General features: G+C 37.1%; 4 protein-coding genes across 4 annotated transcripts; 2 read left to right on the top strand and 2 right to left on the bottom strand.

The window, feature by feature from the left end:
* The first annotated feature begins 290 nt into the window (after positions 1–290).
* LOC107817110 (squamosa promoter-binding-like protein 9) lies at positions 291–7,022 on the top strand. The gene is made up of 3 exons (NM_001325988.1): positions 291–685; positions 6,157–6,296; positions 6,397–7,022. Exons 1-3 carry the CDS (start codon positions 291–293, stop codon positions 7,020–7,022), a joined length of 1,161 nt encoding a protein of 386 aa, NP_001312917.1.
* Positions 7,023–8,235: 1,213 nt separating this feature from the next.
* On the bottom strand, positions 8,236–13,599 carry LOC107817111 (uncharacterized). The gene is made up of 4 exons (XM_016642885.2): positions 13,405–13,599; positions 10,313–10,846; positions 9,684–9,749; positions 8,236–8,889 (listed from the first exon to the last, which is right to left on the bottom strand). Exons 1-4 carry the CDS (start codon positions 13,591–13,593, stop codon positions 8,830–8,832), a joined length of 849 nt encoding a protein of 282 aa, XP_016498371.1. The 5' UTR covers positions 13,594–13,599; the 3' UTR covers positions 8,236–8,829.
* Positions 13,600–15,133: 1,534 nt separating this feature from the next.
* On the top strand, positions 15,134–19,583 carry LOC107817104 (protein STRUBBELIG-RECEPTOR FAMILY 2-like). The gene is made up of 16 exons (XM_075251179.1): positions 15,134–15,283; positions 15,470–15,602; positions 15,705–15,776; positions 15,860–15,925; positions 16,030–16,101; positions 16,178–16,249; positions 16,702–16,773; positions 16,848–16,913; positions 16,995–17,060; positions 17,145–17,467; positions 17,664–17,941; positions 18,028–18,293; positions 18,420–18,567; positions 18,726–18,865; positions 18,952–19,108; positions 19,263–19,583. Exons 1-16 carry the CDS (start codon positions 15,172–15,174, stop codon positions 19,464–19,466), a joined length of 2,247 nt encoding a protein of 748 aa, XP_075107280.1. The 5' UTR covers positions 15,134–15,171; the 3' UTR covers positions 19,467–19,583.
* A 1,100-nt stretch (positions 19,584–20,683) lies between these two features.
* On the bottom strand, positions 20,684–25,950 carry LOC107817112 (CDK5RAP3 protein homolog). The gene is made up of 10 exons (XM_016642887.2): positions 25,767–25,950; positions 25,524–25,658; positions 23,778–23,872; positions 23,598–23,692; positions 23,356–23,491; positions 23,109–23,261; positions 22,470–23,006; positions 22,039–22,247; positions 21,550–21,682; positions 20,684–20,907 (listed from the first exon to the last, which is right to left on the bottom strand). The coding sequence occupies exons 1-10, from the start codon at positions 25,825–25,827 to the stop codon at positions 20,785–20,787; spliced, it is 1,677 nt and encodes a 558-aa protein (XP_016498373.2). The 5' UTR covers positions 25,828–25,950; the 3' UTR covers positions 20,684–20,784.
* Between the last annotated feature and the right edge of the window lie 507 nt (positions 25,951–26,457).

Here is a 26,457-nt window from a genome sequence, read left to right on the forward strand (position 1 = left end):
TTTATATTATAACTTAAACTCTTACCACTAAACCCCCTTTTTCTTTAATCTAGATACTCCCAAGTCCCAATTCACACATAAAATAAAAAATAAAAAATAAAAAAAGTATTCACACATATATTTGGACATAAGATAATCACAAAAAAAAGTTTTTTATTAAAGAATTCTTTTTTTAAGGCTTTCACAACTCTGCTTCACCATAAATGTAAATAAAGTGACAGGGTCTCTTCAAACTGAATGGGGGGGCACCTATTTTTATTTATCAATGATTTGACTCAAAGAAGGTTGTAATGAATGGGCTCAGTAAGTCGGAAATGGAACTTCTGGCTTCTGCTTCTTCTTCTACTTCTACTACTTCTACTTCCCCTGACTCTCCTCCTAACACTTTAAAATTTGGTCAAAAAATCTACTTTGAACATGTTGGACCTCACCACCCCAAATCAGCAACTGGGTCGTCTTCATCTCCGGTCACCGGAACTCCGGCGCCGACGACGTCCAAGAAAGGAAGAGGGGGTGGTGTGGTTCAAGGTCGACAGCCATCTAGGTGTCAAGTTGAAGGGTGTGAAGCAGATCTGAGTGATGTTAAGGCTTATTATTCAAGGCACAAAGTCTGTGCTACACATTCTAAGTCTCCTGTGGTCATTGTTGCTGGTCTTGAACAAAGATTTTGTCAACAGTGTAGCAGGTCAGACCTTATTAATTACTACTATAAAATTTCATTTTTTTTAAAAAAAAAATATTACTGTCCCAGAGGCCAAAAACACTAGCTGATTTCGCCTTGGTGGACAGACGAGCTACCTGTGTAGCCAAGAGTTAGCAGGTATCTTGTAACATAGTCGAGGTGTACGCAAACAGGCTCAAACACCACATTCATAAATAAAAAAAAATATGCCCCTAGTTAGTATATATATATATAGCTGCATGCATATGATTGAAATATTAAACTATTGCTTGCTATTTGTTTCTTGTGCTTATGAAGTTGTGGTCCTGTGCCTCTGTGGAGTTTGCTTATTGGTTTATTTGGAGAGTTGACTATGATGGATTTGTTAATTTGGTGTTTACTAATTCATTGGTGCAAGAGGATTTATATAATATTTATCTTTTGTCTAGTTAAGGTGTCTCTTTCAGTTTTTCTTCCCTAATATAACATCCAAAAGCTACTTGAAAGCTGAGAATTCCACTATGCTGTGGTTGAATGTGATATGTGTTTGATTTTGTTTTAGATGTTCAGTGCAATCTTCTGCTTCTTGTGGAGGATTCAGCAGGAACTAATGGCTTGAAAAAAATACTAGGATTACTACCTAATCAAGAATCAGTCTTCTTAAACCATGATTTGCTTTTCTGAAAAACAAATTTAAATATTCAGAAAAAATGTAAAAAGTACTAGACGTATATGTTCGTAGAGCTTTTTTTCTGTTTCAAAATGACTGTCATACATTCTTCATTGAAAGAAAAGTTAATGCGTATTGCATTTGAAAAGAAATATTTCTTTCATTTTACTTGGGAAGCAATAGGAGACTAACTTTGGGAGATATAGCGTACTCCAATAATTTTAGTATGACTACAACTGCAGGATTAATAAAGTTCGAAAGTTCTAGATATGATCATGGCTATACGGTGTGTTAGAGTTTCCAGGAATTAACTTTTGTTGGTTTGAGGAGGCTGTGGTAAGGTGGTGTTTGGGTTTGTGCTTCACTCAAAAACATGTGTTTTGTCGCTGAGCGTGAAAATGTGGATGGAGAAAAGATGATGTAAATTAGTGTTTTGAAGCCAAGTTACTGGTCAAAGAAATGGTATGTTTAAATTGCTGCGGTTAACACAATGGAGGCTTTCCTCTTCGAAAATTGGCCTATCTATGTTTTTGGGTTAGTTCATTGAGCATTCTAACAAATTTAGTTACAAGATAACAATTATATTGCATGGTTCGTTAGAGAAAACAGGGGAAAAAGAGAAGAATAACTCCAAGTTTAGGAGAAGTTGCATTCCATCTCAAAAAAAAAAGTTTAGGAGAAGTTGCATTGTCACTGGCGCAGATATACTCACGTTGAAGTAATAATATCCGTAGAAAAGGGTTGAATGATGGAGCAGGTGTAAAAATTCAACTCTGAGCAGTTTTATCAGAAAATAAATGTTACTGTACTAAATTACTATCAGGAATAATATAAATTCAGTGTTACGTGCCCATTTTCCCCTCAGAAGTCGAAGTTATATATTTTATATGATGGATATGTTTTTGTTCGTTTTGGACAGCATAATGGATGCTGAAGAATTTGGTAAAAGCTAAAAAGGAAAAGGACAAGACCAAGTAAATTAAGTTGAGAGTATTTGTGAAGAGATATCCTCTGCTAGTTTAGTTGTTGTTGAAGAGATGTCAACAAAACACAGCAGTTAACTTACACTTATTAAATCAGAATACTTATTTGTTGGTTTTCTTGACAGGGAAATAGAGTTATGCAAACAACTCTTCCTTTCTTTATTACCCTCTATCTAGTTTTTAACTTTTTCCCATTTTTTCGTTCTGAAAAGGAGTTGGGGTTGGGGAAAAATGTAGGATCTTTGCTATTCTTCTTGAATCTGGCTTTCATTATGCATGCAGTATCGCTTAGAAGAAGGAATCATTAACTGATAATGCACTTGTCCCCAAAAAAAAAGATTATCACAAATGATAGTGCAAACTCTCTCCAATTTATTGAAACTACAGTTATTGACTAAAGGTGTGTTTTTTATTGCTAAAACCTTTTTTTTTTTTTTGCACCAACATATTTGTCTGTTCTGTGTCTCATGCTACTCTTACCCAAGTCTAGACATGGTGAAGTTCTCTGGCAAACAATTTTAAAATTTGTGCTGTAAAGGATTAACTTCAACTTTATTTTTGTGTTGTCTAAGTTCTGCTGAATTTTCATTTACTTTGAAATAACCAATCTCCTGGATTTCCATGTCAAAAGCCCCTTTTTTGAGATTCACAGAATTGACATCATGCACTGTAATCAACAATTAAAAATAACTACTGCAGACAACATTATAGGCATGAGTTGTAGCCTGAGGCTAACAGGAATAGAGTGGCTAGTGCTTGATCAGTTTGCTCGCTGCAATGAAGAGTACTCTGTGGTTTACCTTGAGTGGCTTGGTTGTTCTATCTCAGTATCAAATAAAGTAACTGCAGTGCCTTTCCAAGCTGAAATAAGGATATAATAGCTCCAGTGCTAGAACTCTAATTATCTGGAGAACAAAAAGAAATCCTTCTGGATGCAAGAAGTACTCTTTCAAAGAGTCCTACATGGATAAGTAGCTACATTGTCTACATTGGCTTAAATTCTTTTGATAGGACATTCAATTTAGTGATCCGATTGAAGCAATGTGGTGTCTTCTTTTTTATGAGAAAGGTACTTGCCTTGCACGAATTTACTTTCTGCCATAGATGGCATTGATATTCATTCTTACAAGATCCAGATTAATCCTAGTGAGTTGATTTTTCTTTAAAACAAAAATGGCAGTACATTTTTTGGTTCTTTGTTAGTTGTTGCCATGTCTGCATTAGCTCTTCTGACAAGGGAAAAGTTTTTCATGTTCGTCTTCTATTTCAAAGATATTTTAGCTGCTAATTCCTGATGCGCTTAACGTAACAACAACTTCGCCTCAGTCCCAAACAAGTGGGATTCGACTATATGAATCCTCACTTCTTTCTCTTAGCTCAAGTCATCGTTATACCAAAGTCCTTATGTGCTTAACTTATGCCTTCCTTTTTTTTTTTTTTTTGGGGGGGGGGGGGGGGAGGGGTGGTTCCAACCACCTCTAAGGTAACATCTTAGACTACTCACTTGGTAGTATAAAGTGAATACTAGTTTGGTGGGCCTCATACCAGCCCAAAGACACTCGTGGCATAGTTGTTCGCTTTGGGCCAAGCTAGCAGGATTTCCCCCAAAGGTCTACACAATTTAAAAATATCCCTACATCTTACATGTAGCTTCTTTTCCTTCAAGCTTCAACTGTCAATATGGGACTTTGTTCATACCCCTAACAAATCTTCTATACACTGCATGGCCTACCACCAAGACTGACGGGCCAGCTCACCACGAAAGTTAACAGGTTTGAGATTTGTTATGTGCTACTTACATTGTTCGAAAAATTTTATGGCCATCAAGGACATTACCAGACTGCTTTTATGCGTCTCCAATGGGCCCAAGTGTTCCAACCAACCAACTCCAAACTATTCGCTATCTCCCTACTCGTTTTGTCTAACCATCGGCTTTGATACTATGTCAAGAAAGGAGGAATGAGAGATTTGGGGAATGAAGTGCTTGGTTATTCCCTGAAGCATCTAGTAACTCGGAAAAGGAAAAGAAAGAACTTCCAACTTCTAGTTACACAATCATAGGGATACCAAACCTTCCCATATTTACAAGGAATGGATTCTTGCCATATTTACAATTTCTTACACATTACGTTAACATTTTTCACAATATAACAGTCCGACATCACACCATTTTTTGGGGGAAAAAGGTTGTGGCACTTCAAGTTGAATCATGATTTTCTTTTCTTTGTTTCCACTTTAACTTTTTTTTTTGGGGGGGGGGGGGGGGGGTTAAAGTAACATTTGTGATCCAAAGCATGTATTCTTGTTTATTATTCAAACTATTAGGGTGTGTTTGGTACGAAGGAAAATATTTTTCAATTTTCTCATGTTTGGTTGGCTTAAATGTTTTGAAAAATATTTTCCTCATGAACTCATTTTCCTCCAATTGGAAAAAAATATTTTCCCTATCAAGAGAAGGGAAAATATTTTCCAAAACTCTTCTTCAACCTTCCCCACCCTATTCCCCATCCCCACCAACCACCCCACTCCCTCCACCCAACCCTGCCCTACCCCCACCCTAAATAGAAATATTATTAAGAATACTTTCTTTTCATGTTGTAGATAGAGTACTTTCTTTTTCATTTCAACAAAATGAGTATTTTTTTCATGATATAAAAAAAGTATTTTGTTTCATTTCAACAAAAAAAGTACTTTCTTTTCATGATATAGAAAAAGTATTTTCTTTCATTTCAACAAAATAATGTAGTAAAAAGTATCTTCTTTTATTTCAACAAAAAAGTACTTTCTTTTCTTTTCATGATGTCAAAGTATTTTTTTTTATTTCGACAAAATGATGTAGTAAAAAATATCTTCTTTCATTTCAACAAAAAAGTACTTTCTTTTCATGATGTTGAAAAAGTATTTTCTTTCATTTCAACAAAATGATGTAGTAAAAAGTATTTTCTTTTATTTCAACAAAATGATATAGTAAAAAATATTTTCTTTCATTTCAACAAAATGAGTATTTTCTTTTCATGATGTAGAAAAGGGAGCGCAGAAAACATGGGGATTTGGGGGAAGGGGGCAAGGAAAGTAGCATAAAAAATTATTTTTCTAAAAATTATTTTCTGCTCTCTAAACAAACACTAGAAAATATTTTTCGAAAAAAACTTTTCACTCACCAACCAAACATGGGAAAATAGTGATAAAACCATTCATTTTTCAGGAAAACATTTTCTAGGAAAACATTTCCCTTCGTACCACACACACCCTATATGTCATTTATAACTCCTTTTTGGCTTCTTGCTTTTGTTAAATTCTTTAGTTTCGTTGCTATTTGTATTGTTAAGCTCATTATTATCATCAATAGATCTCGGAAAGTAACAAATGCTTGTTCAGGTTTTGGTTAAATCTTATGTGATCAAGAGCGCTTGAATTGTTGATCTAACTACAATAATAAAGTGGCTTGAAAAACAAAAAATGTTAGAAACCACCAAGAGCGAGGGCTAACCTCAGCATTATTTTTGACATGTCTAACCATATAATATAACTACTTTTACATGATGGTATGATAACAGAAGTGCTTCCAAGGTGTCCATCGTTAATTACATTTGGCTCTTTATCCGTATTGCAGTGATCGAACCTTATTTTATTTGTCTGAGGGGTTAAGGGGATGCCATAGCTAAGCTGTGTTTCCCAAAATTTAAATGGTTTGCTGAATGATTTATTGCAAATAAGGTGGATTTTAAATATCAGTATGTTGTTTAATAATAATGGAAAATGCTAGTTTGTAATTGGCTAACAATATCTTTGATCAGTTGCTTCTCTTTGCCTGGAATTAATGGTTGGTACTTTGCTTCCAGGTTCCATCGGTTGCCAGAATTTGACCAAGGGAAACGCAGTTGCCGCAGGCGCCTAGCAGGCCATAATGAGCGTCGCAGGAAACCTCCACCTGGATCTCTTTTGTCTAATCGCTATGGAAGTCTTTCTTCATCAATATTTGGTAAGGGTGCTCCTTGCATTAAGACTTCATGGAGCTTAAGCATTTCTTTGGCTCTGTTACTTCATGCTTACCATAGTTGTTTTAACATCTGCACTTGCAGAAAACAATGGCAGATCTGGAAGTTTTCTGGTCGACTTCACTGCATATCCGAATCTCACTGGAGGTGCATGGCCAAATACTAGATCATCTGAGCGGGGATGGGATAATCAATCCACTGCATCAGGGAAGCTTCTCCAAAGTCATTGGCTGAACAGTTCTGAAAATCCTACATCCGACCTTGTTCTGCAAGGTTCAGTTGCTAGGGGTGCCAATTATTCTGGTCCTGGTATTATTCCTTCCGGAAACTGCTTCTCTGGAGTCTCAGATTCCAGTGGTGCTCTCTCTCTTCTGTCAAATGAGTCGTGGGGCTCGAGGAACCAATCCTCTAGCCTCGGGGTTAACGACTTGGTTAACACTGATGGCGGACATACCGTTCAGCCATCGGGTTCCCATGCTGCTCCTGTCAATCACTACTCAGGCCCTCAATGGGGATTTAAAGGAAATGAAGCTAGTAGCAGTTCACATGCAATACCTCCTGATCTCGGGCTGGGTCACATTTCTCAACTTGCTGTCAATCAGTACTCTGCTGAGCTTGGGATGGCTCAGCACAGTGGAAGACAGTACATGGAACTGGAGCACTCAAAGGGTTACGATTCTTCTGTTCAGAATGTGCACTGGACACTTTGAGTGTCATCTCCTTCATATCTAACTATCATTGTCGTTGGAAGACTTTTGTTCAATAAATGGCATCGTGTTTGTAAGTCTGTATGTTGACTAATGGCGCTTTTTATGATGCTGCCTTTGTGCAACTCTCCCAGAGTTTATCAATAATGACTTCCAATGTGGTTATTTTATGAATTGTGTGTACCGTTTAACTTCTTGTTGCTGCCGTGTACTTTGCATTTCTTTTTAAAGCAGCTTGGTGTTTTCTTCCACTGTCCCTTTCTTGATATACACATCGAGGAAGAGCAGTGTCCATCTTACTAAGAGCAGAGATATTCCCATGCAATGGGGTGGTAAGATGATATGTAGATAGTTCGAACTAGAATTGATTAAGATGTTTAGGCGATGGTAACCTTGGACCAATGGTAAAGTTGTCTCTGTGTAACTAATAGGTCATAGGTTTGAGCCGTGAAAGCAGCCAGTAATGCTTGTATCAGGGTAGGTTGTCTACATTACACTCCTAGGGGTGCGGCCCTTTTCTGAATTTTGCATGACGGCAGGATGATTTGTGCACTGGACCGCCGCCCTTTAGGCGCTAGTAGGTGAACTTGTTAAGGTGTTTTCTTATGACGTTATCAATTTTTTTATTTTTTATTTTGCTCAAGCTCTTCCATTGTTCAGATTTACATTCTTCACTATGGTATGCTCCCCCATGCAGGCCTACGAGGCTTCTCGCCAGCAGCGGTTTCACCAATGGTCTTAGTAGTGCCATGCACCTTGCTGCCTGTGTGGGCTTCTTGTCCCTTGTTGCTGCATTTTTCTAAACTATGGATTAAAGGAACGTCGAGATTAAATATAATATGCTCCTTTTCTTTTTTCATGAGCTGTTTTTCACTCCAAAACAAGAGATTAAAGTCAGCTTCCACATTTTCTCCTAAGTAGTTGACGGCGTTACACCATTGAGATACTTCAAATTAAGCCTGAGCCTCATTTGACAGATGGTTAACACATCAAGAAGGCCAAGTTCATTACTTGCAACTTACAAGTCAACTTTTTGGCCGGGCTTGACAATTCAATACTTCTCTATTTTTTATTTTAAAAAAAAAGTCAATACTTATCTTAGTTTACATTGACTAATCATTATATTTATACTATGAGCAGTTCAGTCCAGATCCATCCTAAACCAAAGAGCCAGAATAAGTGAGGTACACAATGATACATTGTTCAAACTCGAGTTGGTCAAATCCAATTGGAATATGAGCAATAATACTCTCTTCATATTTTTGTACACTCAATTTTTTTAACAGCCCCATCCTGGCAATGAGTCCAGGATCACCCCAGCTGACGCGGAGACCGCTGCTGAACAGACAAGATAGTGTGTGGTGTACAACAAAAGAAAAAGTTATGGGAAGCTTATACGACCTTTGGAGCAATCGAATATGACAGTGCTAACATTACAAGGGAATCAATATATGAAGAATAGCTACAACTTCAATCAACAGCTATGTATTACATGAACACTCATCTTGATATCCAGCTGCCATCCATAGCATGCTATAAAGGCTCCTGGCTCAACAAATGCAATTCCATGCAATGGGAGATGCACCAATGTTGTCTGAGGATTCTGCTTTCTATCTCTTGAGAATCCACATTTGCCTGAAAGGAATCAGTCAAGTGCGAAAACAATTGTCATTCTGAGCTCTTATTTGCCGAGATGCATGATTAGGGCAATGGATGTTGCTCCTATCATCCCTGGAATTTTCCATATGTTTAGGAGGGTTTTAAATTTCTTTTTAAGGTCTTGCTGCTGAGGCCAATTGGGAGATGGCATTTAGTGGTCCTCCTCAGCTACCCCGGGGCAGTTAGATAGCAGCGCCTCGGTTGACTCATACTGCAAAAAGAAAAAGAATATTAGCAATAAGATACAGATATGACGAGGGCCTTTATCTTCGTGGAAAAATGTGTGCGCTATTCCATGTTTACTTTCCACTCCCCTTACATGATACCTCTAACTAGAAACTGGAAATCCGAGAGAGTCCAACACATTACCTCTCAAATTTAATTGATATGTAACGGTGACATTTCAACACATAATCTCTCTTATCTCTAATAGATAGACAAAAAATTACCCAAGGAGATGGAGAATCAGTAATTAAAGTAGCCAAGATTAAGTTTCGAATTTAGTTGATTAGAGCCATTCTCTTCAAGGAAAAATGTGCGGGCTATAGCCTGTTTCCTTTCCACTCCCCCTTACGTGATACCACTGAGTAGAACGTTGGAAATTCCAGAGTCTGCAACGCACAATCTCTAATCTCTAACAGATAGACAAGGATGTATCCATTAGATGGATAATTAGTCGTTATAGTAGCCAAGCATTTATTTACCTCTCCTTTGGTTTAATTTGCTAAACTCATTAATTTCACCACCTAATGTTCTCAACAAATCCTGAACCCTTACCCCAAAATCAAGGGGCTGTTATCTTCTGGACTGCACTAGCTCGCACATCTTGATGTCAAGACATTTTATGGCTGGAGACATAAAGAGCTAAGAAGTTCGTGACAACACAATTCTTATCTTCAATATCAATCTCACCACACCAGTTCAAGACTAAATTTGGGTTTTGAACCATAATTAAAGTTGGGAAAATAAATCGCTACTATTTATCTAAGATAATCATCTACTAACCTGACATCCACAAAAAAGACAGTAATGATATTCATCTCTCAGTTTCATCAATGTATTGAGCAAATCCTGCATTGACAAAAGTGAAGCAGTACCCAAAATTAGTACCAGGTTAAACGAGAACACAAGCATTTCAAGCAGCGAGCTAAATAAGAAAGTAACCTTAATTAAGAATGGCAATGCAAACATACCATACTCAAAGAAAGCCAAAAAAAGCACCATTAGGAAGAATCATATGCACTTATTGGGAAGTCAAAAATAAAATAAGAAAATCAAGAGCAGGCAGTTTTACATTTGCTTCCAGAAAAGAGCATCCACTCAAGACAAACGTGGATCATAAGTATATCATAAAAATCAAAACAAATGACTTACAGGAGAGATTTGACATCTATAAGCCATAAGTATTACATACGATATATAAGAAGTCAGCCACCAGGAAACTACGCATCTGGTATTGCTAATCACTAACCGTCCTAGAATCGTTTTGCAAAGCAAACCTAAGCCAACTCAGTTTTTGCATAAAATGGGTTAAAAGCAAAAGGGAACTAGATGCTAGTTTCCAACTTAGAATTTTGCTTAAATCTTAATTGCTTATTTAAGAAATCATTCGAAAATGATACAGAATACAATACCTCTTCAGTGATCAGTTCTTCCTCTTCCTCTTCCTTTTCTTCATCCTCTTCTTCCTTTTTCTCCTCTACTACCTCCCTATTCTCTAACTGAGCCAGTACTGCCTCAGCCTTGTGAAAATTGCTGACGATCCTCTTTTCCTTCCATCGCTCCTTCAGGTGAGATCCAAAAGTTTCCATTAGCTCTGCTTCTCTCCTTCTATCCCTGTCGGCCTTCTCCATTTCCCTCCTCATCTTCTCTACCTTATCATCTTCCTTCCCAATCCCGGCACGGCCCCTTCTGATTTCCAGCCCCACGGGTTCAGACATACCCGAGCCTTCCTTGCCTAATGCTGATCCAGGAGTATATCCCATTTGTTTCAACATCTTGAATCCAATGTTGGTCTCAGGAATTGCTGACTCTAAGTTAACTAGAGTTTTCTGGTCCTCTTCAATCTGCTTCTTCTCTCTCTTGAGCTTTTTGCGTTCTTGCCAGTTTAACACCTTACGTTTCTTGTTTGAAGAATTCGAAACTACAAGCTTATTTGATCTTGATGCCTGGAAACCAAAAGACACACGGATTAGGGTCAGAGGCAACAACATACCATATCATCAATTTAACACCATTGCCATAATTTTATAATTTGTCCCACTGAATTTAGACTCAATTTTGCACTGAAAGTCTAAGAAAAGAAAAGAAATCTAAACAAACAATTTAACAGTCGGTCCAAAATTATGATAAAAAGTTACTCGAGCCATAGCTAGCCTATGACATTGAGAAAACCTTTGATAAGATAAACTGGACCTAGCTTATAACAGTCCTCCGACAGATGGGATTTGGTGAGAAGTGGATAAAATGGATAAAATTCAGCATAATTAAGTAAAACATTCAGTTTTGGCCAATAGGGGTCCTGTGGGTTTTTTCTCTCCTCAAAAGGCTCTTAGACAGGGAGACCCTCTATCTCCCTTCCTTTTCATTTTGGCTATAGAGGGACTTAGCAAAATACTACAAAAAAGCGAGGCAATTGAAGTGGATAGAAGGCTTCAAGGTGGGTCACAATCCTAGCGACTCAATATCAGTCTCACACTTGTTGTATGCAGATGATACGCTTTGAAGGACAGATAGGCACCAGGTGCTAAATCTCAATCTCACACTGCTGCTCGTTGAAGCCATTGTGGATTACACATCAATATGCTGGCAAGTACCTTCTATCCAGTCAACAATGTCTCCAATTTGGAAGAACTAGCTGAAACAATGTGCTACAACATTGGGGCATTTCCTACAACCTACCTGGGATTGCCGCTTGATGCAAAACTGAGATCAGCTGAGATCCGGAATGGAGTTACTGAAAGGTTTGAAAGAAGATTGGCAACCTGGAAAATGCAATACTTATCAATGGGAGACGGTTTAACAGTAATCAACAATGTTTTTGATGGGTTAATTACATATTTTATGTCTTTATTCCCATTCCAGGCAAGGTTCTGAATATCTTGATAAAATCAAGACAGTTTTACGAGAATGCAACAGCCAGAGCCACAAGTTTCACCTGGTAAAGTGGAATTCACTCACTCAACCTAAACGTCAAGGTGGTTTAGGCATAATTTTTTTAGAAATTCACAAGAATCACAACAAATGCATGCTAATGAAATGGCTATGGAGGTACAGCTCAGAGGAACCTGGACTTTGGAAGGATGTAATCAGAGTAAAATGAGGTGAGCTAAATCACTGGTACACAAATCACCACATGGAGTAGGCCTTTGGAAAAGTATTTGCAATTTATGGAGAGAATTCAATCAACGTACAAGTTTCAGAGTGGGGAATGGAGCTTTCATTAGCTTTTGGAAGGACAACTGGTTAGAAAACGTCATCCTAAAGAAGGAATTCCCCAACCTATTTTTGATTGCCGTTGTTCCAAATTCAACAATAGCTCAGAGCAGATCAGGACTTGCCGTTCAGAAAGATGTACAAGGTTGGGAACTTAATGATCTACTCAACTGCTTAAATGGCCCTGGAAGCTACAAAGTTTCCCACAAAAGTGATCTGTTTCAATTGGACAGCCCTCAAAGAAGCATGTCTGACACAAGATAACCTCACAAGAAGGGATTTTCAGCTTGTTAACAGATGCTACATGTGTCAGCTCAACTCAGAAACATCAACCACCTACTTCTCCCTTGTCCTGTAGCAGCAAACCTATGGATCATGTTTCACTTGACTGTTATTTTTTTTACTTTAGTTCACTTATGCCATTCAGTGTTAAGGATGCATATGAAAGCTGGAGCCTGGAGGGCATGGAAAGTTGATAAAACTTTTTTTTTATGAAGTAAGGTGTTGCATTAAAGGCATCAAGAAGATGCAGAAAAAGTACAAACTGAAAAGTCTTGGCTAACTCCTACAACAACAACAACGACCCAGTGAAATCCCACTAGTGGGGTCTGGATCTTGGCTAACTCCTAAAAAAAAAAAAAAAACCTATATAACTGGGATATCAAAAAATAATCAGGAATATCTGGAGAATGGTCCCTGCTAGTATTTTTTGGTGTATCTAGACAGAAAGGAATTGTAGACGTGTAGATGGTATCTCAACTCCAAATCATCCCTTGAAGACTAGGTGTTCTAAGAATCAGTTTAGCTGGTGTAAACTCTCTTCTGTAAATAGCATGGACCATTTTTTGGATTTTGTAAGCTCCCTAGTCCTAGTCTAGTTCTCATGTATTGGAGCTAGCAGAATCAGTTTTGTCACTTTTGATCCATTTCTAAACTACGAAAACAAGGTTCTAATTGTTATAATACATATGCAAGTAAACATTTCTAAACAAATGAAAACCAATAAGTGATAACAAAAATAATATAGAGACTCCAACCACACAAAGTGCTGACTAGTGTGTGAATATTGAAAATATACTCCTACATGACAGAGGAAATTGAAAAGAAAAAAAATATTAGAAGAAAAGGTAGCTAAGGTTACTGAATATTGAAAAAAGTAAAAATTAACAAGCAATACTGAGAAATAATATCGAGTATTAAACTATGAAATAACTATAGTTCCATGAGATTTGGGGAAATCTAGTCAACACAAAAAAAAAGTCTAGGGTTTCTAGGTGTGAGGGGAACTGACCGGTTTAGAGGAGGGATTAGGGGGAAGAGAAGAAGCTTCTGGAGGAATGAAATGAGAAAGGTCTCCCATGTAATCTTCTTCCTCTTCTTCCGCCATTGTTACTACCTGCTGCAAGCTTCTGTGGGAACTAGCGCAAGAATAACGCGCTACGTTTTGATTGAGGTCCATGGGTACTATACTGGGATTCATGTGCAGAGGATCGGATCCTGCTAAACGGAAAATTGTTGAAATGGTCCTCAAAGTATGTATTTGTTTTATTATAGCCCTTTATGTATACTTCCTATTAGTTATAAAATAATATACCACTATGGACTTTGCACACTTCTTAAAAAATAATAAATAAAGTGCATAATTTATCATGATACTCATATTAATTGATGCATATTTTTAATGAATTTGAGAAAATGATTTGAAATGAATAATTAATATTGTGGGTATAATAGAAAAAAAGAAATTGAATGATCTTAAATCCTATAGAGTGAAACCATAATAGTAAGTCCGACTTTGATAGTATCATAAATTTTACTCCTTTAGCAATGTCTTCTCCAAAAAAGGGAAGGAAAAAAAAAGGAGGGATGGGTGGGAAGGACGATGAAAGAGCATGAGAAATGGATAAAAAAAAAAATTGGTTTGCCACCTGATATTCGATATCCTTATTGGAGCTCGATTATATCCAGATTCGTATCGCGTAAGGCTCATTTAAGGAGAAAATGCTCCCTAACAGGATTTGATAAAAATTACATATATCAAGAAAGAAATTTTAACAGTATCAATGTGGTTAAATTGTAATAATTTTTTACTTATCCTCTCTTTTAAGTTATCAACCTATGCTTATTATAGACGGTTTTAAATATTTTACGCAATTGATGCTAAGACATTTTATACTATCAAACTTGACATAATATTCACCAGAGAAAGCTCAACTGAATTCTACTTGCCAAGAAATTATACTATATATAAAGGTAAAAAGTTTTTTCTATGTGTATAAACATAAATAGTTGAATCACCTTAACATGAGAGAGAATGTTTTTGAACCTGAATTTTTATCTCTGCTTACTATCAACTTACTCAAATATTGATCACAAGTAATGTATTATAATAACGTGAATTGATAACCAAGAAAATAAAGGAAATAATGTGACACGATAGGTTGAAAGTTAAAGCTACATTAAAAAAAGAAATTACAGCATCACTTTATAGTTAAAAGAAATTTCGTTTCTGGGCAGGTTATAAGAATTAAAGCCGTGGAAACAGAAAAAAGAAAATCTTTCCCGCGCTCCTTTGAGGAGGCACAGCTTCTATTATAACTAACTAACTAACCGCTCAACCCCCACTGGAGTCGAAGCAACAGAGAGTCCTTTCTCCATTTTGTTTCTCAAAAAAAATCTTCGTCTGGGTATGCCTATCTCTCTTCCAATTACTTACCCATAATTTGTTTTTTTTTGTTTTTTGCATGCTTTTAACAAATTAAAGTCTGATTTTCTGGCTTTTTTTTGGGTTTTGGGTTTTGTAATCTGGATTTCCTGTCAAGCACGAATGTTTCTGATTTTTTTATTAGTCTTCAACTTCCCTTTCACTTGGACTACTGCTACTTCTTGAATCTTCTTCTTTTCTGAGTTGGATTTTCTTGTTTTACTACCGGTTTTGATTGTGCGTTTGTACTTCTTTTATTTTTCTTATGTTTGATGATTTTCTGATGATTATAGAATAACCGAATTTTGCATTTCCAGTGTTACGTGATTTGAAGTTAAGAGGAGATCTCTATGTATGTTGTTGTGCACAATGGCGAAGCAGAGAAATCTGGGGTTGGCTACCGCTGCAATTTTGCTTTTCGGGGTTCTATTCTTTCAAGCTTTTGCCCGCACTGATGACCTCCAAGGTATTTTCACTCTTTCAAATAACTACTTTATTTTAGGTTTTCCTAATTTTGCATGCATTTATCATAGGGAGTTCTTAATTTGGTGGTTGAAAGATGTAGGGTTACTTCTTGACTTGGGCAGTTTTAGAAGTGAATTGTATTGGGATTAGAAAATTTTATTTGATTGTAGCATTTTCATTTTTGCAGTTCAAGCACTGAGAGATTTGTACAGAGCTCTAAACAGCCCTGCTGAACTTAAGAATTGGAAATTAGAGGGAGGTGATCCTTGTGAAGAGTCATGGACTGGGGTTTCTTGCTATCAATCATCAGTACTTGAGATGTACTTTACTGAAAATAATTGATTACTGTATCTTTTTTCGCTAAATTCAAGCTCACCAACAAATTAAGCCAATTGAATTTCCTGTTTCTGTGTTTCCTGCAGTAAACTTCAAGGGTTAAATCTTACTGGTAATCTTGGAGATCAACTTGTTAGTCTACAACACTTGAAACACCTGTAAGTTATTTCATTTGGTGTCATTTTGTATACGAAAACGTAAAATATATTGGGATTATAACTCATAGTTTCTGTTTATGTAGAGATCTTAGCTCTAACCATTTTCATGGCGAGATACCAAATAGCTTGCCACATAATCTCACAGACTTGTAAGATGAATATCCTTGTCAATTAGTTTTCCTATTCAGAGCAAGAAATTAGCTATACACAGACATTATCTCACGAACTATGCCTTTTGTTTTGGTTGATATAGAAATTTGGCAAGCAATAACTTTACTCAAAGCATCCCTCCTTCTGTGAGTTCAATGAAACATCTCAGGCACCTGTAAGCAGCTTCTTCTTTCTATCAGTATTTTGGTTATTTGATTCTCAGAGTCCTAACAAGTGTTCTTTTGTTGCAGAAATCTGAGCTATAACCTACTATCTGGACCTCTGGCAGATGTCTTTGGTGCCTCAGACAATCTTATAATGATGTATGATATATATTTCTTGTTCTTAATTTCTTTTTCCTAGTTTTCATTATGAAGCAAACTGTGATCTTCAAAATCGATTATCTGCCTTCTGTAGTTGAATGAGACACAGCTTCAAGCCTTCATTGCCATATTTTATGTGTAGTGAGATCTCTGCTCTAGATTGAAATTAGTGCGGCATGTCTTGAATTCCATTGTTTATACTTATCTGTCATTTATCAATAGATGTCTCTCTCTATATGATACTTCTGACTTTAGAAAGTGATCGACCGAAACATGAGTTAGAATACTTGCATTATGTATCCAAAATCAGGAGGTACTTTCTATAAACAAATAGATGAGGTAAACAAAGGTGCATAAGACAATGCTGTATAAGGTTAAAGTAGTGAAGAAATTGAACTTGGCAAGAAAATTTTACTACGGAAATTTTAAGTAAAAACAATTTGTTTCAACAGGGATCTGTCACACAACAAGTTCAGTGGAGATCTACCTGCTTCATTTCGAGCTCTGAAGAACCTTACAAAATTGTAAGTTTTTTCACAACTGACAGCATTTCTACCAGTTGCATATTCCATTAGTAACAATGAGGTACTTTTGGCAGGTATCTTCAGAGCAATGAATTCACAGGATCAGTAATTTTTCTAGCTGAGCTTCATCTACATGACCTGTGAGTTATCAGTTTCGATGAGTTTATCTATCAAAGTTTAAACTCTCAGACACTCAAATTGCTCAATTGTGTCTGTTCCAGGAACATTGAAGATAATCATTTTAGTGGTGTTATTCCTGAGAGCTTTCAAAATATAAACAACTTATGGTAAACTATCTGGATTCAAAGTCTACTTGTTTCGTATATTTTACCCTACTTGACATTTGGCTTTATGTCTTACCTAATAATCAGGATTGGGGGTAATCGGTTTCACAGTGGAGGAGCAGACTATCCTCCCTGGAAGTTTCCTACTGATGTTATGCCCAATATTTCTAGTCCTCCAACAACAGAATCTAGTGCCGTTGAGAAATATCCTTCCCATGAAACAGGAGACAACAGAAAGAAAAGACCAGGCTCTGGAGGAATAGTTATTATGGTTGTTGGAGCTGTACTGACTGTATTTGGTGCAGCAGTCTTTATCACTTTCCGGATTCGTCGATCCCAAAAACAGACACTCGACAGCATAAGAGGCAGCATAAGTTCATTGCAGTCTCTTCCAATCAGTGCACCCCAAGGTCAGATATAATTCTTCAGAAACCACTTCATTTTACAGTTTAGATGCCTTGTACAATTTTATGAAATTCAATTATCATGAATTACAATCTTGATAATGCCTAATGCATACGCCAATGATAATGCACCATTTTTCCTGTGAAAATGAACCACATTTCTTATAGATATTTTCTCTGTTTGTGCTTTTCATTTTACCAGTCACCACTGGTCCTTTAGCTGCTCAATACGATAGTCCAGATTCCTCCAGCAGTGACTCTCCTCCACTGATTTCCTCATGGCAGTTTCCATCTGCACCGACCATGACTCTGAAAATGTCAAAAAGAAGAAGTTTCTCCAAGAAGTGCAAAATCCCAATATGTGCCAAACACTATACAGTGGCAGAGTTGCAGTTGGCCACAAGTAATTTCAGTCTCGGTAATCTGCTTGGTGAAGGAACCCTTGGTTCTGTTTATAGAGCAGATTTCCCTGATGGACAGGTATATCCTAGCAGCGACTTCCCACACTTAACCAAGAGAATTTTTTACAAAGTTTTCTTACTCTTGTTACTTCTTGGTTGTGCAAGATTCTGGCTGTCAAGAACATTAAAACTGTAGCACTCTCCATAACTGAGGAAGAACAATTTATGGATGTGATTCGAACTGCATCCCGTTTGAGGCACCCTAATATCGTTGCACTTGTTGGATATTGTGTGGGGCATGGCAACCACCTTCTTGTGTATGAGTACATAAGGAATGTGACACTTGATGATGCCTTGCACAATGTTCTGTGCATGCCTCTGACTTGGAGCCTCCGACTCCGCATTGCCATTGGCGTTGCTAGGGCATTGAAGTAAGTACACAATACTAGCTTTCATTGTCATTGTAATTGTGACTGCAAATACTGCAGTGGATGAGGATAAACTTTTACTTACTCTCGTGTCGTTCATGGCTTTAATCGTTCCACTTACATTTTCAGCTACTTGCACACGTCATGTGTCCCTCCCATCACCCATAGCAATCTAAAGGCTGCCAACATCTTGCTTGATGAAGATCTTAACCCTCGTATTTGTGATTGTGGACTAGCTGTCCTAAGACCACTGGCCAGCAACAGTGTTAAAATCAAGGTACATTCTTTACACTTATAACCTTTCTTCACTAGTATTATTATTATTCATGATTAGTAAAGAACTGCTCAGGGAAATGCTGAGTAAACTAGAATTACAGCACAAGTTTTTCAACATACTCACAAGCAATTACTGTCGTTGTTACTGGTGCAAGACAGGCTTCTGAAATGGCTATTGAAGATAGTGGTTATGTTGCGCCTGAGCATGTCAAACGTGGAAGTGGTAACCCAAACGCTGACATCTATTCCTTTGGTGTGCTGCTTCTTGAACTTTTAACTGGAAGACGCCCTTTTGACAGGTTTCTATATGCCAACTTTCTCTCAACTTTGTCAAAAACCATTACTTGGTCTCTGATATTTTTTTCTTTTCCTGTTACGAATGCAGTTCAAAACCAAAAGGAGAGCAGTCACTGGTGGAATGGGCTTCTTCCAAGCTTCATGACAGTGAGTCATTGTTGAACATGGTTGATCCAACCATAAAGAGAACAATTTCCTCCAGGGCTCTTTCATCTTATGCTGACATCATTTCCCAATGCATTCAGGTTTGTACAACAGACCATGCACACTACAATTGAGTGATCTTCATTAGAAGACTACTCTAATGAAACTATGATAATTTCTAAAAGCTTTTCAGATAAAGGTTTCAGCTGACAGCTATCCTTAACTTTTGTGTCTGTTGCTGAAAAATATGAGCAGCCAGAGAAGGAATTCCGTCCTCAAATGGCTGAAGTTGTGCAGTCACTGGTGTCAGTGTTACAGAAGTATGGACCAGAAAAAGCAAAGTCTGGAAAAGATAAATCCACAGCAGAAGGCAATGAGGTTGACCCCTTTGAGCGATCCTTTCGTTCAACCAACAGCCGCTTCTTTGCCTCACCAACTGCAAGCTACTACTCCATCTGATGATCCTCTGCAATGTGCTGAATACCACTTTGTATAGTTCTTTTCATGCTAAGGACTTCTTCACAACCCATTTCCATTCTTTTATGTTGACCTGATTTTGTAGCTCCAGTTCTATTTTAGGCCTAGCTCAATGCCAACAATACAATTGTAGCATCAGCATGGATGATTGTTAAAGTTGCAATGCCTGTATAGCCTCTATAGAGTTTAATGCATTCATTGATTTTTCCAGAGAGTACATCCCTCTTATCTTGCTTTTTCCAAATTCTAGGATTGTTTGCCAGATTTATTTTCACCAAAAGAAGAGCAAAGAGGTATAAAGTCTTCCTATCGTTAAGCTAACTCGTTATTTATCTTTCTACCGTGGGAATACATAGCATTTCAAAATACCAGCATTTTACATCATACTATGAACTCAGATTCAACTGTTTCGCAGCCAATAAACACAAATAACTAGACCGCACTTCAAGTAAAAAGTTACGTACTTAAGAACAATAGAAATGCGAACGAGGAATAAGAGTTGATAGTATTCCACCCAACGTGACAAACGAATCCAGTGCTATCAAAGGTGAATACATCAGAAAAAACATTCTGAAGTAAATTGAGGATTTAAGTGCAAAGCACAAATAAAGAAGGGCGCAATTAAAGGAAAAGGAAAAGAAACATTTATGTAGTTCAGTTATGATAAACTATAAACCCAGACAACAGTTATCTGAACTGATAAATTGAAATACTATAATTAGATTGTTTGGTTGCTGTCGTTCTCTCCAAAACAAAAACAATAGGCGACGATGAGGCATGTGTCTCAGCGCCTTGGTGCTTGCATTGAAGCATCGATGAAGCAAAGAAGAAGCGCTCAGCCTATTATGCACCTAGCTTTAGGCCTTGAACAAACCTCAACCAAACACAAATAATCTCAGTTGCTAGGATAACATCCCACGCTTATGAAATAGAACTAAGATAATTAGCACACATTCCATGGGAGCGCAACAAAGTTGATTCTTTATTTGTCTTGTCATTCGGGGAAGGGGAACCTTGACGTAACGGGTTCAAACCGTGGAAGCAACCTCTTGCAGAAATGTAGGGTAAGGCTGCGTACAATAAACCCTTGTGGTCCGGCCCTTCCCCGGACCCCGCGCATAGCGGGAGCTTAGTGCACCGGGATACCTTTATTCGGGGAAGAGGGGTTGTGAAGCAGTGGCAAACCAAAATACCCTGCGTTTTGCCAACGTCAGATTCAACTGTGTGTATTTTTAACTTCTACAGTATCAACAACAATTAGAGTTACATGATGTATAAGAGTTGCTCTAGCCTTCTAATACTAGCTACTAATTAACAATGTATTAATCTCTCCTATGATATTGACAGGCCGTCCGTCAAACATGGATGAAAGTGTACTCTCACAGAGTTTCTTCAGTTCCCTGGTCTTCGCAATAGCTGCTTCCTGCATAAGAAAGAAAACAAATTTCAAGAAAAAAATTACAAATGCAAGAGAGAAAGAGCAGGCAGGGGACTTCTGCTATGCTTTACTTCACCACATTTTTATTTCCTTTCGGAGATATGAATAGATATTATCGAGGTTATTTCAAAAGGCACTGATAGTGGTGCTCTTTTTCTTCTTGGGGGGTGGGATAACTATTCGAAAAAATGTATTGCAAAGCCACCATACATATCTAGTATAAATTACAGCATTGTGAAGTTCAGAAGATCTGTAAGAATTACTGTGCTTGACAACAAAAGCACAGGAAAAGTTGAAGTCTAAAAGACACTATGTACACAAGGTTCCATAATTTACTTGGCCACTTGTCAGGGATCGTAAATATTTGAAAATCAGAGAAAGCATGTTATGAAATTATGAGAATGTTTCTACTTTTTGATATACTTCTTGTATCCGGGCATTTTTATGCCCGCACTTTAAATACAATTATTACTTTATCCAAAATAATGAAATTATGAGAACATAACTAATACTTTAAACTCAAAGTAGCTAATCTTACTTTAACTCAAAGTAGCTAATCTCACATTTTTGCAATTACTGCAAATTACATTAAACAAAACTGGAAGGGAAATAAAATAAGAAACTCACTTGTTTTGGCCAAGATGAAGACATCGAATTCTGAAGTTCCATACGCCTAGCAGACAAGTCCTTTAATCCGTCCTTTAACTTGGCTTCCTGACGCTTTTTCTCCTCCAAAGTATTGACCAACCGATCCAAAAATCTGGAATTAGGATTAATACAGCAGCCATCATGCAATTTTAACACAAATAGTTAAGTCTGCAGTCCACAAACTTCATAGAATAATGATCTAGTATTAGTGTGCGGCAACCATCTCATCACGATGACAACAGAAGTGAGCTATTACTCTATCAAAAGTTGAATGCCATAAACTTCAAGAGTGAATAGATTACTAAACTTATAAAGTTTATGTATACTTAGCAGTTTAAAACAAAAGATATATTGGGGGCATGCAGATTCAAGAACTTTGCACGTCATAAAGATCTGAAAAAGGAAGAAAATATACTATTTAACTTGCAACAGGAAACAAATTTCATGGAATCCATAACTAATCAGTACCTTTTGGAGTTGAGGATCATGATCATGTCCCTTGTTTTCCTATTTGTAAGCAATGAAATGGCTAAGGAAACGTCAGATAGCATTGTCTGAATTATATCCGAAGAGTACTGCTGCAGAACAAACGGAGCAACTGCTTGGACTTGATGTTGTAAAGACGTAGTTTCTTCGTTCCTTAGCTCAATCAACCGTTGATTCAAGAATGCTTTCACCTGATGGCCAAGCATCAAACACTAGATGTCAGAAACCGTCAAACCCACCAGGCAAAACGACTCAACGAAGACATTGAAAGTCCAAATTGACGACAACCTAATCAAGCGGCCTCAATAATAGAGCCTATTTCCAGCACAAAAGTTGATAAACTAGTCCCGAACAAAGAAAAATTGTCTAAAGATACTAGTCAAATAAAAGAGGATAACACCATTTATACAGACCTCAAATAAGTCATCAAGTATCTTATTCCTGTACTCTGTCTCTAGTAGAGGACTCCTCTCTGCAGTTAAATTGTTTTGAAGAGAACGTAGTTCCGCAGCATTATTTTGTGAACTGTCTTCTTCAATCACAACAACTAGAGGATTGTCAACACTTATATCCCAAGATATTTCTGATGCAGAGACCTCAGGAGCTGAGAATCCTTCTTCCTTTGAGGTCTGATGAGATTCTACACTGTCATTACGAGGAGATGGCAAAATATCGCTTGCATTAACAATCTCATAGGGACCCAAACCATTTCCATTTTCTTCTGTTTCTTCCACAGTGCCAATGTCCCAATCAATTTGAGAGCTATCTAAAGTAATATCCCAGTCAATCCCATCAGCTGCAATATCAGTTTCTACAGTCATTTGACCTAAGCCATTATATCCTCCTTGAGCTTTCATAACCTCCAATACTTCAGAGCTAATGGAAACATCAGTCGAAGGGGGACTTTCACAAACACTCCTCAGATTTGGTAACACAACAGCAGCGGTTTTCTGCAACCAGAACAAACAACTTAAGTAATCCATGCTACACCAAACACTGATGCTACACTAACAACAGATATGGGAAAGAAAGTCACAAAGTTCGTCGCCTACATCCTTTTCTGTATGAGCATCTTTGACGAAATCTGAGTAAAACTCAGTAGCCCGTGAGACAGAATCACCATTAAGTACTTCCAAGATTCTGCTAAATGTGGTTGGAAGAGATTTAGAGGCAGTTTCTAAAAGTTCTGACCTTACATTTATTCCCTGAATAGAAGAGAAAAGTCAAGTATATTATAAATGGAAAGAAAAATGAATAAAAAGGCTAATCCAATGGTAACAGAGTCAAGCAAGCTAAAACCTGCAGGCCCAGCTCCTGACAAGCCTCTACATATTTAGACGCCGAAACAGCTGCATTTCTTTTTATATCAGTTTCTTTGCGCTCCAATTCAGCTAGTTGCTGCTGTGTCTTCTGAATCTGCTTCTTCTGATAGGGGCTACAAAATAATCATAGAGCTCTTAGATATCTTGACAGAAAATTACTACAGTCAAATCATAGCTTAATTTGTTTTGCTAGTAGTGTGATAAAGTTAGTAAATTTACATCTCATAGTTAACATTTTGGACCATAGTCTGAGCAGCTTCACCAAGGAAAATGTATTCCTTCTCATAGGCACGCACTATTGCTTCCCAAACACCCTGACAAGAGTCAAAATAAGATCACGCTATATTGGAAACACACACACATATACATATCGTGAGAGAAAGAGAGAGAAGGTCTTACAGCATCACCTGAAAGCCGACCAAAAATATTACGGCTTTCTGGAGTTGACTTCAGAAGAATCTCATATATTTTTTTGGCTTCCAAATAACCGATCCCTGAAAATTAATGTTCAATCAGTACACTTTCGTGCTCAGCAAAAGTGGAGTGTAGAAAATATCTTCATCGGAACCACAGAGAATTGATGCAACCAAAATGTCACTCAATGGTATGTCAGCAGCTGAAATCTCCACCAATTTTCATTGTTGGTTTTTTTTCCTCTGACAAGTGAAATTTCCATCAAATTATACCAATTTTCTTTTAAATTATACTAGTTAGTAGTTACACCTTGTTTGGATGGGTGTTACCTATTGTTTTGTATCGTATTGTTACTTTATATACAATGTTTGCTTTGATTGTTACTTAAATTTTATCGTATCATGTAACGACAAAAAGTGTCACTTTAAGTAACGACCGATTTGGTATGCTCGCACCATTACCTTGTTTTTCCTCTCATCTTGCCCTTTCTTATTATTAAATAATTCTATTTTATCCTTTACCCCGCTTTTTTTGTAATACTTTTAACTCGTACCCTACTTTTTCTTGTAATATTACAAGTTTTTTCTTTATATTTGTTGGTGCGTGATATCATGAAACAACGACAAACAATACAATCTATCCAAATATTGTATACATCAAAATGATACAGTACAATACAATAACAATAGGATACAATAAATTACGAAAGTATGAAACGATATGTAAGAACCATCCAAACAAGCCGTTAGGCCCATGAAAAGAGCATAAAAGGTCAGAAAGTGAATAGCAAACATACTTCAAATATCATCATCTACCTGATTTTAATGACAAAAAAGAATATAAGAAAAGATTATCGGTTCTTAACTAACACAAAGATGTATGCCTATCCAAAACTGCTAAGTAACATTTTTACGGTTCCTCTTTTACTTTTTCTTTTTTTTATTTATTTAATAATTGTTAGCATTTTTGAGGGGAACCTTGGAGCAACTGTAAACTTGTCTTTATGTGACCTATAGGTCACAGGTTCGAGTCATGGAAGCAACCACTAATACTTGCATTAGGGTAGGCTGTTTACATCACACCCCTAGGAGGGCGGCCCTTCTCGGGACCCTGCGTAAATGCGGGATGCTTTGTGCACCGGGCTGCCCTTTAATTGTTAGCACTTTTACCGTTCTTAACAAAATAATCAGCAAATACACTTTCATTTCCCATTGTATTTTCAGTTTCTCAAAGAACTAATATAGCCTGCTTCTTCTTCTTCAAAAACAAAAGAAAAGGAGCCAGCATAGCCTGTTCTTATTAATGCTATACAAAAGGTCAAACAAAAAAAAATCTTGGTTTTAACCTCTAATTCTAAAATGGTTCAGCCAGTTTACAACTTAGTATGGCAGTACACTAATAACACAAAACTAACACTAGCTGATACTCCCTCCGTCCCAATTTATGTGAAGGTGTTTGGAGTTTAAGAAAGAAAGACTTCTGAAACTTATAGTTTAAAACAAGTTACTAATAAATGTAGAAAGGTATTGTTCTTTTTGGGATAGATTAAAAAGGAAAAAGTATCAAATAAATTGGGACAGAGGTAGAGTACTATTTCGAGGTACCAGCAAGGCAGCAACTAGGTCACGAGCATGAGCACACTTGATTATTATCAAATTCTAGGGCTTAAAAGCATAAATTTTTACAAGCCTGAATTGTTACATCATAAAATTCATGGGAAAAAAAAAAAACCTTCAACATCAAGAGTGTGAAAGTAAGGATCAATGTCTTTAGGCAGCGAAGCAAACGACGTCGTAATCTTAGCTCTCACGGCCGCAAGTCGCTTCCGCCAATCCGCCGGAATTCTCTTCCGATCAGCCAACCATTCTTCAATCCGATAATCAAATTCATCAGAAAAATGATAGACAGAAGAAAAATAAATAAGCAATTTAGAATTTTATCGAATTTTATTTATTTGTTAGTTGATTTTTTTACCTCCGAGGCGAGCGAATGCTATGTCGATTGGAAGATTACGAATATCGTCTTGGTTCTGCATTTCGCCGGAAAATATTCACCGCTTGATTTTTTCGCCGGAGTTTCACAGTGGTAGCAAAGAAATGGGTCTCTATATGCTAACGTGCGCCATGGAGTAGATGGAGTTGTCAACTCTTAGCTGCAGTGAAGGCAATGGGTTGGGCCTAAACAAAGCCCAACATAAAAGGTCGTTTTGGGCCGCAGTTTTGTGCAGTAAGACTCGGGTATTATCACTTTTAGCCCACGCCAGAAACTATTTACAATTAGTAGCCGAAAAAGTGTATAAAACTTGTATAATTTTTGTATATAACATACAGAATGTGTGTGTGTGTGTGTGTGTGTGTGTGTGTGTGTGTGTATATATATATATATATATATATATATATATATATATATATATATATATATATATATATATATATATATATATATAAATTTTATACATTTTTCGGCTATTTTTGAATTTCTTCGGTAAAAATTGCATGGGCAGCCTATTTGGATGCTCCAACTTAACCTATAACCAATTTTCTAAATTATTTATGGTAGTCAAGGCAGCAAATTTCAGACAGAACTTTCCTCCTCCATTACCACCACTACAATGTTATGCCAATATCCCAAGATACATATTCAAAATCAAAATACTCAAACCATG

The sequence above is a fragment of the Nicotiana tabacum genome, chromosome 4, assembly GCF_000715075.1.
Source record: "Nicotiana tabacum cultivar K326 chromosome 4, ASM71507v2, whole genome shotgun sequence".
NCBI lineage: Eukaryota > Viridiplantae > Streptophyta > Magnoliopsida > Solanales > Solanaceae > Nicotiana > Nicotiana tabacum.